This window comes from Rhinopithecus roxellana, chromosome 8, assembly GCF_007565055.1.
Source record: "Rhinopithecus roxellana isolate Shanxi Qingling chromosome 8, ASM756505v1, whole genome shotgun sequence".
Classification (NCBI taxonomy): domain Eukaryota; kingdom Metazoa; phylum Chordata; class Mammalia; order Primates; family Cercopithecidae; genus Rhinopithecus; species Rhinopithecus roxellana.
Window position 1 is genome coordinate 33,766,398 of NC_044556.1, and position 16,740 is coordinate 33,783,137.

Here is a 16,740-nt window from a genome sequence, read left to right on the forward strand (position 1 = left end):
GGCTGGAGTGCAGTGGCACCATTGTGGCTCAATGCAGCTTCAATCTCCAGGGCTCAGGTGATCCTCCCACCTCAGCCTCCCAAGTAGCTGAGACTACAGGCACGAGCCATCATGCCCAGCTAATTTTTTTGTAGAGGCAAAAGGGTTTCATATATGACCTAGGTTCTGTTAAGCAAACGGCCATGTGCTTTCACATGCTTCAATGGCAGGTGCCTGATCCTATGAACATGTTAATTTCAGACTCCGGCTTAAAGACTTGGAGGCTACACTTCCAAAAGAAAAAGTAACATAATGATAGGTATGACACCCACTCTGTGTAGCACTAGCTCATAGAATTGGAGGGCTAGAAATTGATCCAGTGGCTATAGCAACTTATGAGGAACAGTCATGCCTAGGAAAACGTTCCCTGGGTGGATTAAAGGTTTAATGTGTGAGAATTGGTGTTTCTAGAGGAGACCTAGCAGAAGTGTGAAGGTAATACTACAAGAAAATAATTTTTAAAGTACCTTTTTTATATCTTTTCCTCAAACACTACTTGAGGAAAGAATAGATGGGGTTGCTTTTTCAGGGAAAACAAGGATTTTACCAAGGAGAGAATATAATTGGAAGACTCAACTTCCCCCTCCCCATCTCAGCTCCCCTTGAGGGTGGCAGAAACTGTTCTAGAAGAGGCTCTGGCGCCAACGAACAGTGAAGGGAGCAGTTGCTCATAACAAAGAAGGAAGCACATAATCCACACAGGATAGCATCATTGTAGACTAGACACAAACTCCCTCTTTCCAAAAATAGCAGTGGGGAAAATGACCTTGAAAGGGAGAAGCTGACAACTGAGTTGCAGAGTTCAATTCAAGAAAAGAATCTCAGAGAACTCGGTGGGTTCTTGTGCTTACAGTTTATTTAATGGAAAAGAGATTGGCCTATTGTGGTTTTGATGGCTGCTTTGCTCCAGGATGAGGAAGCATGTCACTTAGAAGAAAAGACAAGGGTTTTCCCTGGTTTCTGACACCAGCAGGGCTTAGGCTCCTTGACCGACAGCAGAGTTTTCTGGGATTTCTTTTTTTAGAGAAAGAGGACTTGTTTGAGGGGTTACTGAGTTGACAGAGGAATGGTTTCCATAGACAGGAACAAAGTGGTTGTCAAAAGCTTGAGGAGTATGTTCTGGGAGCTGGATGACAGGGCTGGAGGACAGCATCATCCTGTTTTCAGCTTCCCTCTAAAGACCCAAGTTACCCATCCTGGGGTGAGTACCCACCTCAGAAGTCAAATACTCCCCTCTTAAAGGCACAGTCTGCCCTTCAGGGGTGACTGATATCTTTCTGGAGGGGACAGTCACCTTTTCAAGGGCTACAGCCTTCCTTCTAGTGGCCATTGTATTCTGTCTAAGGGTCTCGGTCTGAAAATGGACAGGGGTCATAGTTATTCCTCCAGGGCTCACAGACTGATGACTCACAGGGGTCACAGATGGATGACCCACAGGGGTCAGGGTCTTTTCCCCCGGGGTAATAGAGTGATAACCCACAGAGATCAGGGTCTTCTGTCCAGTGGTCACAGATTGATGACCCACAGGGGTCAGGGTCTTCTTCCCAGGGAGCTCAGACTGGTGACCCACAGGGGTCAGGGCCTTCTCTCCAGGGGTCACGGACTGATGACCCACAGAAGTCATGGTCGTTGCCCCAGTGATCTCAGTCTTCCCTCCTAGAGCTACAGTGTGCTTTTCAAGGGATACAGTTTCCTTTGTAGGGGTCACAATTGTAACTCTAGGGGTTATAGTCATATTTTCACATTTTTCACATTTTCCTTGGATCTCAGTGACCCCAGCCTCTCCTCCTGGGGGCAAAATCTTAATATCAGTGGTCCATGTCTTGGTCACAGCCAGCCTTTCAGGGTCAGTGCTTGAAGAATTCACAGCAGATGACAGCCAAAATTGTGGTAAAGAAGTTGAACTGAACTCTAAAGAAAATCAACAGAAAAGAATGAGATTCCTACCACTTCATTCTCATCCTCTTAATTACTGGCAGAACTAGAACCACTCCACCGCTGAAGTACCTGCTCCAAAAATCCAGAAGTGGAAGATTTAATACTATACCTACTTGAGGACATAGATGAAATCCCACCACATAGAAGCCTTGCTCCAGACCCCATCATGTTCACAGGTCCCAGACACCCACAGGCACTCAGTGGATTTGCTACATTTTCCATGAATGACCCCAGAAAGGAGCCCACCCATTCCTCGTGCTCAAGCCCTCACTTTGACATCTCTGATTGCACCATCAGCAAAACCTTGCCCTCGAGGCCTAATGCTAAAGAATTACTTGATGAATCCTGAAGGAGAAGCTTCTTATGTCTCTATGTTGTAGGAGGCACCAGGAACAAAGCCAGGGCAAGGAGGCTGGAGACAGCATGCTGTGAACAATGGGACTGGGGCCCACCTGAAGACTTGACCTGACTGAGCTCCAGTCGCATTACCCATAAAATGAAGATTATAAACCATCTGTAAGGATGCTTCATCCCTTGCATGCTAGTTTCCACTTCCTAATTGCCAGGGTAGCCTCTACTATCAAAAAGAGATATCAAAAGAAACCTAATTCCCTCAGCCCTTGCCCATGAGAGTAAGAGAAAGAAAGAAAGAAAGAAAGAACATACATTGAGTGCTATGAGAATTTTCATTCCATAGTTCACTTAGTTCTTATAATAATGTCATGAGTATACAGATTATTCCCATTTTAGATGGAACAAAGGAAGCTCAAAGAGGTCAAGTAAGGGCCAAGTATCACAGCAAAGACTGGAAAACATAGTGGCCTGGCAAAGCTTTTTCTCTCCCCTCAATGTCATGTTGCCTCACCAAGGCATTTAGATCTAGCAGAAGGGACTCACCCAGTGCCTGGTTACGCAACCTCCAACCCCAGCTTCTAGGTCACAGCTACTTACCAGCCCGCACCAGGATATCATTCAATACGTAGACAAGGGGGAAAGGGCCAGTACCACAGAAAGTGCCCCTGACGTCATCCATGTCCAATGTCCACACCATGGCCCCCCCAAAATGCTCTCGCCTTATAAACCATGCCTGTAAAAGTAACAGTCAGTCAACCCACTGTACTTGGCACTCTCCAGACTGGGTACAATGGCAAAAAACTGAAGATAGTCCCTCAGGAAGCAATGTAGCAGGGTGGTTAGGAGTATAGCCTGCATTTGAATCTAGCTTTACTGCTTATTAGCTATGGGATCTTGAAAAAGTTATGTAACCCTTATGTGTCTTAACTGTCTCATTTGTTAAAAAAAAAAAAAGAGGATAATAACATATTCAACATTTTTAGACTCAAAAGATTCTTACATGCACATACTACATACAATATGGATGAAGCGTGAAGACACTATGCTAAGTGAAATAAGCCAGACACAAAATAAGAGACAGTGTATAACTCCACTTAAGTGTGGCACCTAGAGTAGTCAAATTCACAGAAACAGAAAATAGAATGGTGGCTGCCAGGGGATGGGGGAAGGAGGAAGGGGAAGTTACTGTTTAATGGGCACAGGGTTTCCATTCGAGAAGATGAAAAAGTTCTGGAGATGGATGGTGGTGATAATTATACAACAACATGAATGTATTTAATGCCATTGAATTTCAGACATTAAAATGGTTAAAATGGTGAATCTTATGTTTTTATGTTACATAGGAATGCTACATAAGCCTTCCTAAAGAGTTCCTATGCATAAGATATTTGGATCAATACCTGGCACATAGTGAATCTTCAATAAAAGTTAGCTACTAACCCTCTGGGTTCCCCACCTCACTAATCACCATTATTATCATATTAAACTGTAGATATTGCTCTACTGTTTAAAACTCATTTCCTTATCTCACAGTGATGCTATAAAATACAGTAGAGCACAAAATATTATATTCTTCTCACAGATGAGAAAATAAAGGCTTTCATCCACACTTTTTAAAACCTCCACTACAACTAAATGGCGGAGCTTAGATTCAAGTCCAGGTTTTATTATTACTTTGCCAGCGCTCTGTCAAGTCTGATGGAAAAGACAAGACTCCACCAGGTCCAAATAGCTGTGCTCCTTAGCCAAGTCAATTGGCTCCTTTCAGAGGTTGACTTTCCCCAAATGTAAAATAAGAGGAAGGAGGAACCCAATCATTAAGTCTGATACTGTGAAGTTTCTGAGACTTTTATTCTACTTACAAGCCAACAAAGTAGCCTGCCAGTTTTGTGTATACACACACACACACATGCACACACACACATATTCACATACCCCAACGCCCCAGACCTCTGGATCAGAGGACAGAACATTCATTATTCACAGAAAAAAAAAAAAAACAAAACAAAATAGCCAGAATAGCACCTTGAGTCAGTTTCCATGTCCCAATTACCCAAAGGACAATGTGATGAAGGTCAGATGTTCAATTCACCTGCATGTACAGTGGGGTCTGCGCTACAGAGAAGAACCCTGAAATTATGAGACTCAGAGCTTATATAGAATGGTTGACCTACGTGGCCCTCCTCCCTCCAGAGAGAGGACAGAACTTGGAACATAAACAAGTCCTCCCTGGGAAGGGGACTTTCGCAATCATTGAAGGTAAGCAAATGGCTCTGGGGGAAAGAGGAAAGCAGCTCTCTATTTTTAGTATAGCTTGTCTGCTTCCTTTGCCCAAAATCCTCAAACTGTGCAGGAACTCTGAGAAATCCAGGGTATAATTATCTCCCAACAATAATCCCCAAGGTCTCTTTTAGCTCTGATATTCTATGTCAAAAATCCCTTAACCATCCCCACCCTGGCTTCATGTCCCCTCACCTAGTTCTGCGAGTTACAGTAACTGCACCTCAAAGCAAGACCACCCTCTGCTGCTCATCCCAGGGCCTCCCCCAACACACGGGGTCAATCCCCTTTCTGACGTCCTATGGGTCTTAGACTTAATTCCATCCAACTGGGTAAATGCGTTGAGTCATTAATCTTTCCTGTTTGTGTCTTCCCATTCCCAAACCACAGAGCAAGATCCCAGATGGGAGAAGCCACGCCCTTTTATCTGTCTCCTCCCCAGCAGGCCTCACCCGGTGTTAATGCACAGAAGAGCTACACAGTGAATCTTCATGAGTGCCTTCCTCTCTGGTGCTTCCCACACAAACTCCCCCCAAAAAACAGCCGATACCTGGCATTTCTGCATCACCGGTAACAGGAGAACTGTGAATTCTCTCTATTCAAGTCTCAATACCAAGCAGTTGCCACATTCTGACAATTTCTCACCTTTCAACTGCTGTTCCTTCCAACTACCCTAGTCCAGACCCTCATTATCTCACGCTTGGACACGTCTGTGTCCCCCCCGAGAGCTCCCAAAATGTCAACTTAGCATTTGGAAGGATCACATGTGGAGGCATTCTAAAATAGTTTCCAAAGTTTTTCTAAGACCTACTGAATATTCAGGAGTGGAACCATGATTTATACATGTATCCAGTCTCTCAGGTGATTCCAAAACAGAGGCAGGTTTAGGAACTGCTGGAGCATGTCAGTTCTCTTTTAGTTCACTATAAAAACCTGCCAGATTCAACTTCATAAAATGCCACTTACATGAAGGGAGAGTGGTGGTCACACTTTGGTTCTAAAAGTTTGAAAATTAAAGGTCATCCACCTGTAGAAACCTGATTTTGCCTTAAAACGTCCACAGGATGAAGACCGAACACCTTTACCAGCGTTCAAGTCCCTTTATAAAAAGCCTCTGCTTCACCCAAATTCTTCTTTGCATCTGCTATAAGCTTTCTACACCACTGAGCCTTTCCCCCATGTCATCATCTTCTACTCCTGCTCACCTCCCTCAGGAAGCCCTCCCAGACTTCCTCATTTCTGCTACGTGTCAGTAATATTTACAGAGCACTTACCATGATCTACTTTGTGTTGGTTATTTATCTGCTATGAAATTAGTTGGTCCAAATGGAAAGGAAGAGACCCAAAAGATCACCAAAAAGCTGTAAAAACTGAGAGAACTATTTATTCCCTCAGAACCTAGATTCCTTCTCTTCAGAATAGAGAATTGGAACAGATGGGATTATGAAACCCCAGTTAGAACTAAAATGTAGGCATGCCTGAAACTCCCCTGGTCTAATCATCCTCACCTTTCACCCTCCACCCGATACACATGCATGCATTGCACAAAAAAGGGCCCCATGGAAGCCAGTAAGAAACCATGTGCTAGAGCATGAAAGAACCAGGGTCTCACCTTGTAACTGAAGCTGATGGCATCATCATAGCCAACCCACTCTTTCCCCTTGTTGGCATATGGGACATACTGATAATCAATCCAGTGCTTCTTCGCTCCCCAGACAAAGGAACAAATCTGCCAAGAGGACCACCAGGTTAGTTCTGGAAAGTGCCACGGAGACAAGCGCCAGGAGACAGTTGTTCCTTGCTCAAGGATAAAGAACCCAAGAATCCCTAACCAGTGAATGAGAAGAAGGTAAACCAAAGAGAGAATGGAGAGGCCACTCAAAAACGAGTTCCTCTCTGTTTTGAATAAATTCCTACTGTTACCTGCTCCTTCCTCTACTGTCCATGATGGGAAATAGGGAACCAAAGAGTGGATTACATCCTTAAGAAACCAAGCCAGGGATATAATGCCAGTACCAAAATCGTAAGAGTAACATACCCGATCCTTGACCAAATCTGTAGCTCATTCAAAGTGTTTTCACAAACAAGTCTCTCCTGTTCATTAGATCCCAGCACAAACTGCCCCATATAGGTAGTTCTCAAACTAGCACCTGAACTTCTAGTAGATTTAAAGTTCTTGAAGGCAGGGAGAGCTAGGTTGCTACAATCAATTAAGCATTTTGAGTGTCTACTGGATGCCCAGCATTGTGCTAGAAATTATATGCTGCAAAAAAAAGTAGAGGTAGGCAAGTTGTGCTGCAGAAGTTAATGTCTAAGTCGTTCCTTTTTGCTTTTGGTGCTTTAAAGTGTCTATCAAAGCTTCTTTGCCCTTCAAGAACATTGTTTCAACTATGCCAACACTCATAAAAACGCTTCATGGGATTAGCAGAAAAACACCCTCATCCATCCAGCGCAGAGAGATTGGAGAGACTTGCAGCACCTCCACTACTGCCTAAAGTACTCAACCTGTCCCTCTGCACCTGCTGTCCTCTACCTGGGAAGTCCTTCCCATCTAGTCATTCCTGTCCATCAGGATTTTCCTGTGTTTCAAACTCCACTCAAACTCTACCTGCTCTATAAGACCTTTCCAGGTCACTACAGCCACACACTTATGTGGCTAGTATTGTCACCTCTGATGGTTACATTCCCTTGGAAGCATGTCTCTTTCCACCACTCAACAGCAAGCTTAGTTGAGATGAAGATGAAGAGGGTAGAGCTGCAGTGGAGAGAAAGAACCTGTTGTAGAGAATGCCTTGGAATTGCTTCAAAATAATCTAGCAGTAGGGAGGGAGGGAGTCAGCAGAGATGTGACAAAATTGGCCATGAATTATTAATGATCGAAGCTGAGTAAGTAGTATGTGGGGGAGGTACAGAGGCTATACTATTCTTTTAATTTTGCATATGTTTGAAACTATGTATATTGCAAATATTAATGATTTTTATTTAGGCCATACAGAAAGTCAGGGTTTGCCTGTATAGCATTGAAGATCCTTTTTTGGGGTACAATGAAACCCTTCCATCCAGATTCCACCAAGTCCTTCGTCCCTTACAAAAGGCTCAAATAACTTACCCCAAAGAAAAAGAAAATACCCCAGAGAGTGATTTCCCTTGTCCTAATAGCCCCCCTCTTTGCCCTGTCTACAGCTCTCACCCTTGCCATTGCCCCTTGTCCTGGCCTTTGCTCCAGCTGGGGGTGGGAGAGTCCTAACTGCTAGACAGAGACTGCTATTCTATTCCCATCACCTCAAAATAAGCCAAGAAGCCTGCTTGCTTGGTGTACTTCCCTGGAGATGCTGGTCCAATCGCTCTGGCTTGCAACCCATTCTTAGAGGCTTTGAGGAGGCGAAAGGTGCGTCCATAGGTGGGGATCCCCATGATGAGCTTCTCTGAGGGTGCCCCAAGCTTTCTCCAATAATTCATAGCATATGCCTGCAGGTAAGAAGAATCCACACTCCTCCTTGTTACTAAGAGCCAATGGCCTGAGCTCAGGGGGACAGATGTCTGGGCCACGTTAGATCTTTCCTTTCCTTACCGAAGATTTGGGGTCTTCAGGCAGAGAGAATAGGGGGCTATTATGTCCTGTGAACCTTTCCCAACTTCCATGTAAGTCATAAGACAAGACATTGATGAAATCCAGGAGTCTGTAAGAGGCAGGAGGAAGAGATATAAAGACTGGGCTAGCCAGATTTTCAAGTCAGATCATCACAGCACTGTCTGGCTAACTAGCTAGACATTGGTCACCAGAGCTTCCCTGCTCCTTCTGCCTGTGGGGCCTGCCCATGCTGTGCTATCCACCTGCCACTGGAACAAACAGCTGGTTAGGAACAGCTGTGTGTGAGAATCTATGCATCCTGAGAGTATCTGTGGAGGTAGACAGGAGTTAGATGAGAGAAAATACACTTAGGCCTGATACAAATGCTAACAGGCATCTGCACAAATGGTCATGAGTAAAAGCAGTCTGTTCTGTAGCTTGTCTTTCTATAATTCCAGGAGCCATTGAAACCTACCTCCTTTAGAAAGCTTTCATCATTACCAGGTTACAGGGGTAAGGGTTTACACTGATTATCTAATTTAATTTTAATCTGGCTAATTCCCTAAGTACTGTAACCATCTCCATTTTAAAGGTGAAGAAACTGAAACTCAGATGGGTTAACTAGTTTGCCTAAAGTTGCCCAGCTGGGTGAGGGCAGGACTCTCTCAATCCTGTCTGGCTAAAAGATCAACACTAACACACTCCATGTCCCCTGCGTCTCTCACTCTCCTCCCACATTGAAACCACTCTCTAGCACACTCACACACAGGAATATCCCATTTCTCTTTTGGTCTGCATCTGCCTCAGTTTCCTCTTCTGTAAATACTTGATTCTCAAAGTTCTAGAAAATATACCTAGAGCTGACATGTCCAAAAAGATTTATGTGCTGCTCTTTGTCTAGCTTTTTAACTTTCGCATGAAGAACTGCTCTGAATACTGGGTGTGACTGGGCATTCCTACTTTTGTTTTTGTGACAGTGATTATTAATTCATCCATCTCTGATGCCAGCATCTGCTGCATAGTGTATGTCTACAGATATACTCTAGGTGGAAAGAGGCCAGGTCCCTGGGATTCTCTCCTAGGCTGTGCAGAAGACTCTACCTGTGCTAATATTGTTGTGGGCAGATATTACATCACCTCTCTCTGAGGTCTAAATAAACCCTCAGGGTATAATGGAGCTAGCCCTTGTCCCCACCCATGCCCCTCAGCCCAGCCCCAAACTTGCACTGACGTCAGGGCAGGCACGTGGTGAGCTCAAAAACAGCGCTTGGGAAGCTCTGGGGTTCTGAGCTCAAGACACCTGCTTCCCTCCAATGTCCTGCCCCACCAAGGCAATATACACTCACCTTCCTAGAAAGCGCACATCATAGGATGTTTGGACGATGTGTGGGACCCCAGAAACAGCAGCAGACAGCAGCAGCCTTGGGCGCATGGTAAGCAGTGCCTCCTTCCGGAAGGCAAACAGGAGCTCCTAGGAGAAAAGACAAAAAGACACAGAGAACTGGACAAACAAGAGGTGGGGCCTGGGGGTAGTGTCATCTAAGAAGCATTTACTGAGCTCCTGAGCCAGGCTCTGGGACACAAAGGTGAGTTGGACATGGGCCATGCCACAGGCTCATGAGACAGGCAGATGAGGGCTGATGTGGTGAATGATTTAATCGTGCGGTGGCGAGCAGGCTCAGGAGCACAGAACTCAGACAGACACTGCCTGAGGGAGTGCAGGAAGCTGCACAGAGAAGGCATCCCTTAGGCTGGAGGACTGGAGCAAGCCCCAGGTGCAGAGAAAAGAGCAACCTTGGGGAGTTACAGGTATTACCCTCCAGGGGTTCACGGTAAAAGAACATTCTGTCACCCTCTTCTGCCCCTGGCCCTGGACTTATGCTCCTCTCCTGCCATAAGCCCAGATACATAAAAGTAGAATCATTTCTGGATTCTGGCACTTCCAGACCAGACTTACTTCAATTAAGAAGAGAAAAGTCCACCGGTCATGCATGGGGCTGCCTCTTAGTCCAGGATATAAGAAGAAAAGATCAAGACCATCAAAGTCATGTGTCCTCAGAAGGGATATAACTGAAGCAATAAACTTTTCACGGTTGGCAAATGTGGACAACATAGTGGTGAACCTGCAGGGAGACCAGGGGTAAGACAACACTATCCACAGAATGACAACCTCCTACAAGGCCCCTCGCAAGCTTGGTGCTCTGTGGTGGGCCTGACAGATGTGGCTGGAGGAAAGGAAGGCAGAGCTCCAAAACTCTCCCACCTTCTTGCATGCCTCTCCCAGCACCACGAGCTCAATACCCAAGAGTGGGGAATTCAGGCAGCTAAAAGAAGTTGAAAACCATGTACTGCCCCGAGGCCAGATGGCACAGGGAACAGCAGGCACAGAACCAAGCAGGTAGCCTGGGGTGCAGAGAAATGACTCAGTCCAGCTCTGCCCCCCAAAACATGGTATGCCTACTGGCAAGGCACCACCCCTTTCTGTGCTGTCTCCTCATAGGTAACCACTCAATTCCCACAACCTGTCCTAGCACTGACATTTTCTACTTGACTGGATTAGGGGAGAGAACATGAGTCTAGGGCCAGCATGTCCAGAAACATCTATGAGTTAATCTGGGCCTGAGCTGTGTAACTTGGCACAAGAGGCCTGTGCTCTGCTAAGGGGCTCCTGATCGTGTGTTCTTTTGTTCATTGCTTGTTTGATATTTTTTTCTATTTTACTTTGTTTTCTCTTCCGTAGTGATGACACTTTGGAAAAATTCTAACTTATTGGAGCTGAACTTTAAGCAACTCTGGGTTAGTCCTGAGCTGAGCCATGATTAGAAAATTAACCAGACTCATAAATAGATCTGGGTTCTATGGTCAGTTTGCCACCTCCTTGCTGGGCAATCTCTGAGAATACCTGGGACAAATCTGGCAAGTTCCTTAATACTTGTGACTTGTGCTTTCTGCTCTACCAATTGGAATACAACCACTTTGTAAGCTTCCTCCAAGTGTTCACGGGATAATGCATGTACAGCCCTAGCCCAGTATCTGCAGCACTGGGAGTGTTCAGAGAGGGGAAGAGGTGAAGCCTGGGCTGGGCAGAGCTAGTTCTCACCCCCCTGCCCCGAATCTTTCCTCCATCTTGCAAAGTGCATCCTCACACACTCCCAGCCCACCAGGCCTCTCTCTCGTGCATCTCATGCCTCTAAGGCAACAAGGCAAGCACGGCCTCTACCCCAAGCCTCAGCCATGAAATAGGAGAAATGTTTCTTCAGAAAATATGAAGGCAGTTTGTCATCTCCACGTTGCCTCATGGAGATTGAAGTGTTAACAAGAGCAGCTGTTACATACTGAACGTGTACTATGTGCCGGCACTAAGCTTAGCATTTTGTTATTTCCTTTCCTCTGATCCCACCCTTTGAGGCGGATATTCCTGGATCCACTAATAAAGTGAAGAAACCCATGAGGTTTGGGAGTTATTCTCATCCTGCACCTGATTCCTTCCCTTATGAAAGGCTGAAGAAACAATTGTTTGAGTGCCTCATTTTGTCTCTAATTTCCCCCCAGCCCCTTTCTCACCACCTGCTAGAACTTCCTTGTCTCCCCTGACCCACCATGGAGAAGAGGCCAGGATGTCCCTTGAGTGCAGGGGTCTAAGATTCATGAGTTGGGGAAGCGCTTACACTAGCTTTGTTGTCCCCATGGCCAAGCTGGCTTCCCCCTCTGTCTTCACATCCAGCCAGCCTGCTCCACCCTCCCAGGGAGAAGACAATAACAGCAAAGTCTCACCTTGAGGTGCCAAAGTTCCACCCACCAATGGACAGCAGTGTTTTCAGCTCTCTGTTCCTATGATGTGGGAGAGAGGGTTGATGAGCTGGGTCCTCCACTCCAGTGGGCAGCTGCTGCCACATTCTTTTGTTTTGCTCCGTGGAAGAAAAACAGGAAACAGGAGAGATGGGAGGTAAGGGAAGGAAAAGGAGGAAGGTGATATTAGGAGAGAAATGAGCACAGGACAGAGAAAGAAAGACAGACAGAACAATCAACCCAAGGGCCATCACAGCCCAACAACTCCAAGGTTGCACAAAGTCTGCCAAACTTGCGCATGCCCCCATGATGCTTCCAAAAAAAGAGTAGTCTAAAATGTTTCTCTTTTTCCTATTCAACAAATATTTATTGAGCAATGTCTACGTGCCATTTACTGCTTTAGGCACTTTAGAACAGAGAACAACACAGATAAGCTCCCCACTTTCAGGGAGCTTATAATCTAGTGGCATAGAACTTTTTCCCTGACCATCTATAACCATTAATGCAGTAACAAGCCTTCCCTTGGGCACGGAGAGATCCCAGGAGTTCTGGAGAGAGGAAAATGTAAGCAAACACTTACTGAGCACCGACCCTGTGTGAGACACTGACCTAGCCACTGGGGATACAACAACACAGCAGACACTGCCCCTTCCCTGGAGTAGCTCATAGCTAATAAATGGTAATAAAAACATGAGCATTTGTTGAGCATTTGGGATGTGTAGGCCCACTTTAACAGCAATAGTAACTAAAATCCTCACAACTAGGTTCCAAAGCTGAGTTGGGTTTTGCCAGGCAGAGAAGAGAGAGAAGCACATTCCAGGCAGAGGCAACAGCAACTACAAAAGGGGGCAGGAAAGAGCTCAAGGTGTCTGTGACAAGGAGCTCTCAAGTTGGGGGTGCTCTGGACCCCTATTTGAGAGGAAGCTAGGACTGGAAGAAATAGAGGAAAGTTGAAGAGTCACAAGAGAAATAGACTGTTATCTTATACCTGTGAAATCTGAAAATACCACCCCCACATCCAATATGAACACACCTCTCCTTTAGTTTGTTGAACTCTGGGTAGAGAATTTTCTCATCCTGGAGATCCTTAGCAACAATCTGATTGTTGTTCATTGAGGCAAAGGCAAATATCAGGTGGGTGCAGAGAAAGGGGTCCAGGTCATGGGGCAAGATCGAGGCGGGGCCTGGCCGACTGTGTGCCCAGTTGGTGAAATAACACACCAGTTTATGGGCAGCACCTGGTAAGGGAGAGCACACATTAGTTGACAGAAACCAAGGGAGTGGATGGAGCTCAGCTTCCAGAAAGCAATGTGAACGCAGCAGCCCAAGAGACCAGGCCACATTTTCACATCCTTTCTCCCTGGCCCTGAAGTACACCTCAAAACTACACTGTGGTTCTATTCCTCCCCCACTGCTGAGGTCTCAGGAAGAAAAGAATGCCTCATGAAATCCTGGTCAGAATGGATTCTCAAGTCTGGACCAAGGCACACAGTCAGAGACACAAACAGCAGGTGACCAAAAACCCTCTGAGAAACTGTGTTGGATCCATCATCCCTGTCAGAGGAGCCAGGGCAAGGCGGCTGCAGGGGACGCTCAGTGTGGAGGATTTCTCAGCCAGAGACTCTCCCTGGCACCGGAAGGGAAAACACAGTTTCCTTACCATCGTGGTGTTTCAGCACAAGAACCAGCCCTGTGGGAAACAAAGGGAGGAGTCACACAGAGATTCACACCCTCCCCAGAGTGGCATGCCACAGCACACCCTCTGGTTAGCAAGGGCGCCCGCCAACACAGCACCTTACGCAGATGCAGATGTACAAATGGGGACACACACACCATTCATTCATTTCCTAGTCTCTGAAGTTGGACCAGTGGAGCTAGATAGAAGTTCCTTTTCTTCTGATAAACACATGTATATGCTCATGCTTTGCTCAGGGACAACGATGAGTGTTAGAAGTCCCAGAAAAAGCTTGAGGCTAGTGGTTCTCAACCCTGACTGCAAATTAAGAAGTACTGATATCCTGGCTGGTCATGCAGAGATTCTGATGGAACTGGTCCAAGGTGGAACTCGAGCATTTAAAATTTCTAATGTGCCACCAGGTTTGAGAACCACTGCTCTGACCATTTCTCCCTGCGGCCCTCTGCCCTCTGACCGTTCACTATAGCCCATCCCATCTCTATCTAATCCAGGTCCCCTGAGTCTCAGGCTGCTCTCTCAGGAACGAAAGAGATGACAAACTCCTAAAGCCTGGCACCTCCTGGACTGAGTGACACTGCTGGGACCTGCCATACTCACCAACCCACAGCAACAGCTTCCACATCTCAATGATCTGATAGTTGTGAGGCCAGAGATGGAGCCCTTTATAGGAGCTTCCCTGTGGATAGCACTGAGACAGCCCAGCTACATACACACACACACACACACACACACACACACACACACACACACACATCCCAGTGCCAGCATCAGTAATTTATGAGAGTCATAGTGACCTCAGAACCACCTGTCCTCCCTCTCCAACAAAGCAACAGCTCTGGGTTGGCACTGAATACCAGGAAGAGGGTCTTCCTGATATTCAGTACCACATGGACCAGACATGGGGGAGAAACCCCATATGGTAGCAGCAGTTCTATTATTAAAAGATGATTGGCTGGGAAGCAGCATAATTTAAAAAAAAAATGTTTAAACCCTAGCTTTGGATTTAGGCTTTGAATCCAAGGTTTGAATTCAAAGTTTGAGTCTCAGTATCACCACTTAGAAGTTTTGTAATCTTGCACAAATTACCTGCCTCTGTGAGCTTCAGTTTCCACGCTTGTCAAATGGAGATGACAGCTCAGACTTACCTCATAGAGCTTTATAGAGATCAAAGAGATAATGGGTCAAAAATTGTTAGTTTTGTGCTTGCGTATAATAAGGGCTCAGTGAATGGTAACTATTATTAGGGGTGTCAAAAGGGTTGCCCAGCAGAGCAGAGTTCTCAAACTCAAATGACACTTGCCAGGCAGGTAATGTAAATGGATGGTATAGATGCAATAAAACAGCTCTCTCCATTTTATTAGAAAAGTAACAGTTCATGTCCAATGATGTACATCAACTGACATGAAGCCTCTTGGTCAGGAGACAACAGAGATCGGTATAAAGAGGGACAGCACTCTGAGCAGCTGCTAATGGTTGCCCTGCAGGGAAATAGAACCAGTGTTGTCGGATCCTTCAGTTTCTCAGGAGAAGACAAAACCTGAATTTTTATGAGTCAACAATATTTGAGTCAGTATATGAGCCAATTGTGAGGATGTGTCATGAACCTCAAGAATATGATGGATACAATTCTGGACATCTAAGAGCCAGTTTTTAAAAAATGCAACAACAGGAGTATGAAAGATAAAAAAAAAAAAAAAAAAAAAAAAAAAAAAACATTTTTATTACCAGACTGCAAGCCAATGATTCATCAGTTTTCTTTCTCTGCTATAGAGGGTCTCAGACCCTCTGCCCATCTTCACAGAGACTGATGCCGCTCATCTCATCCACATGAACTACCACAAGGTTTTAACCAGATGTCAACATAATCCACAACACAGGGAAACAATGACTAGTGATCAAATTCATATAACATCTATCCTTCATTTCCAGTATGAAGAAATCAGGAAAGTCATTGTTTTAAATCAGTAGTTTGCTTGAATATGATGGAATAAAAGCAACAAATTGTATAGAATTTTTGGAATATTTCACTGAATCTCTGGGAAAGCCTGATAGAATACCCCACCCAACCAAGACTATGTTTCTTTTCTTCATCCATCTTTACCTTTCTTTACGTATTCAACAAATATTCACTGAGCATGTGCCACACCCTGCTCGGCACTTGAAACAGTTTCTGCTTTCAAGGAGCTTATGATTTAGTGAACAGATTGATCATATCCCTAGAACTAGTGTATGTCTCTCTTTCTTGGAGAAGTAGCATGATGAGTGCAGTGAGGAAAACATGAGTTTTGTTGCCATAATGATTTGAGATACAATTCCCACTCTGTACCATCACTGAGGCAACCTGAGTCCCACTTGCATGCTCAATGCCACCCTCCATTCCTTGGACTAATATTAACCTGAATCAGGAGATAATTATGCCTCCTGAGACCAACACTGGATCATGCTTTGCAACAACTTGTACCATTGGTTAGACTACCCCTGGTACGTTTTCTGACTACAATGACCATGCTGTTGTTCCCCTATTCCTAGACCTTGTGCCCTCATTCTTGTAACTGGGTCTGGTCCCTGCTTTTCTTCTCTTCCTGGCACCACAGTTGGTTCCTAGGGCCTGGGTGTGCTGACTCTGTCTTGCTAGGTTCCTCATACCCTATAGCCTCAGGGCCTCCTGTCTTTGAAGACCTTTTTGATGTGGAATGCCTACCTTTCTCTACTTCTGAGCCTCCTCCCACAGCATCCCCTGCCCCTCAAGATTTCACATCACTGAGATTTCCCACTAGGCTGTGGCCTTCCACTGAAACTCCTAATAGGGGCACTAGCTGCTAATGCTGTACCTAACACGAAGCCAAATTTGCCTGCCAATTTGAACTTCATTCATCTGCACCTCAGTCATCCTCTGGATTCCTATTCTGCTGCATTAAGCATGGCTAGATCTCAGACCTGACCCCTCTGTGCCTTGCAAAAATGACTGATGATGCTGAGAATGCCAAGATATAACAATGGATGCCCAGGAATGACCTCTGCATAATGCAGGGATGACCGTGCCAAAGAGCTGGCAACTATGCCTCTATATGTT

General features: G+C 45.5%; 1 protein-coding gene across 1 annotated transcript; it reads right to left on the bottom strand.

Annotated features, from left to right (window-relative positions):
- Positions 1-799: 799 nt before the first annotated feature.
- Positions 800-15,302, bottom strand: OVGP1 (oviductal glycoprotein 1). Its single transcript, XM_030935175.1, is given in 10 exon segments — positions 800-1,950; positions 2,929-3,064; positions 6,224-6,340; positions 7,894-8,079; positions 8,183-8,291; positions 9,529-9,653; positions 10,140-10,305; positions 11,957-12,013; positions 13,005-13,209; positions 13,632-15,302. Coding segments are annotated over 9 exon segments (1,911 nt in total). The 5' UTR covers positions 13,085-13,209; positions 13,632-15,302; the 3' UTR covers positions 800-1,015.
- Between the last annotated feature and the right edge of the window lie 1,438 nt (positions 15,303-16,740).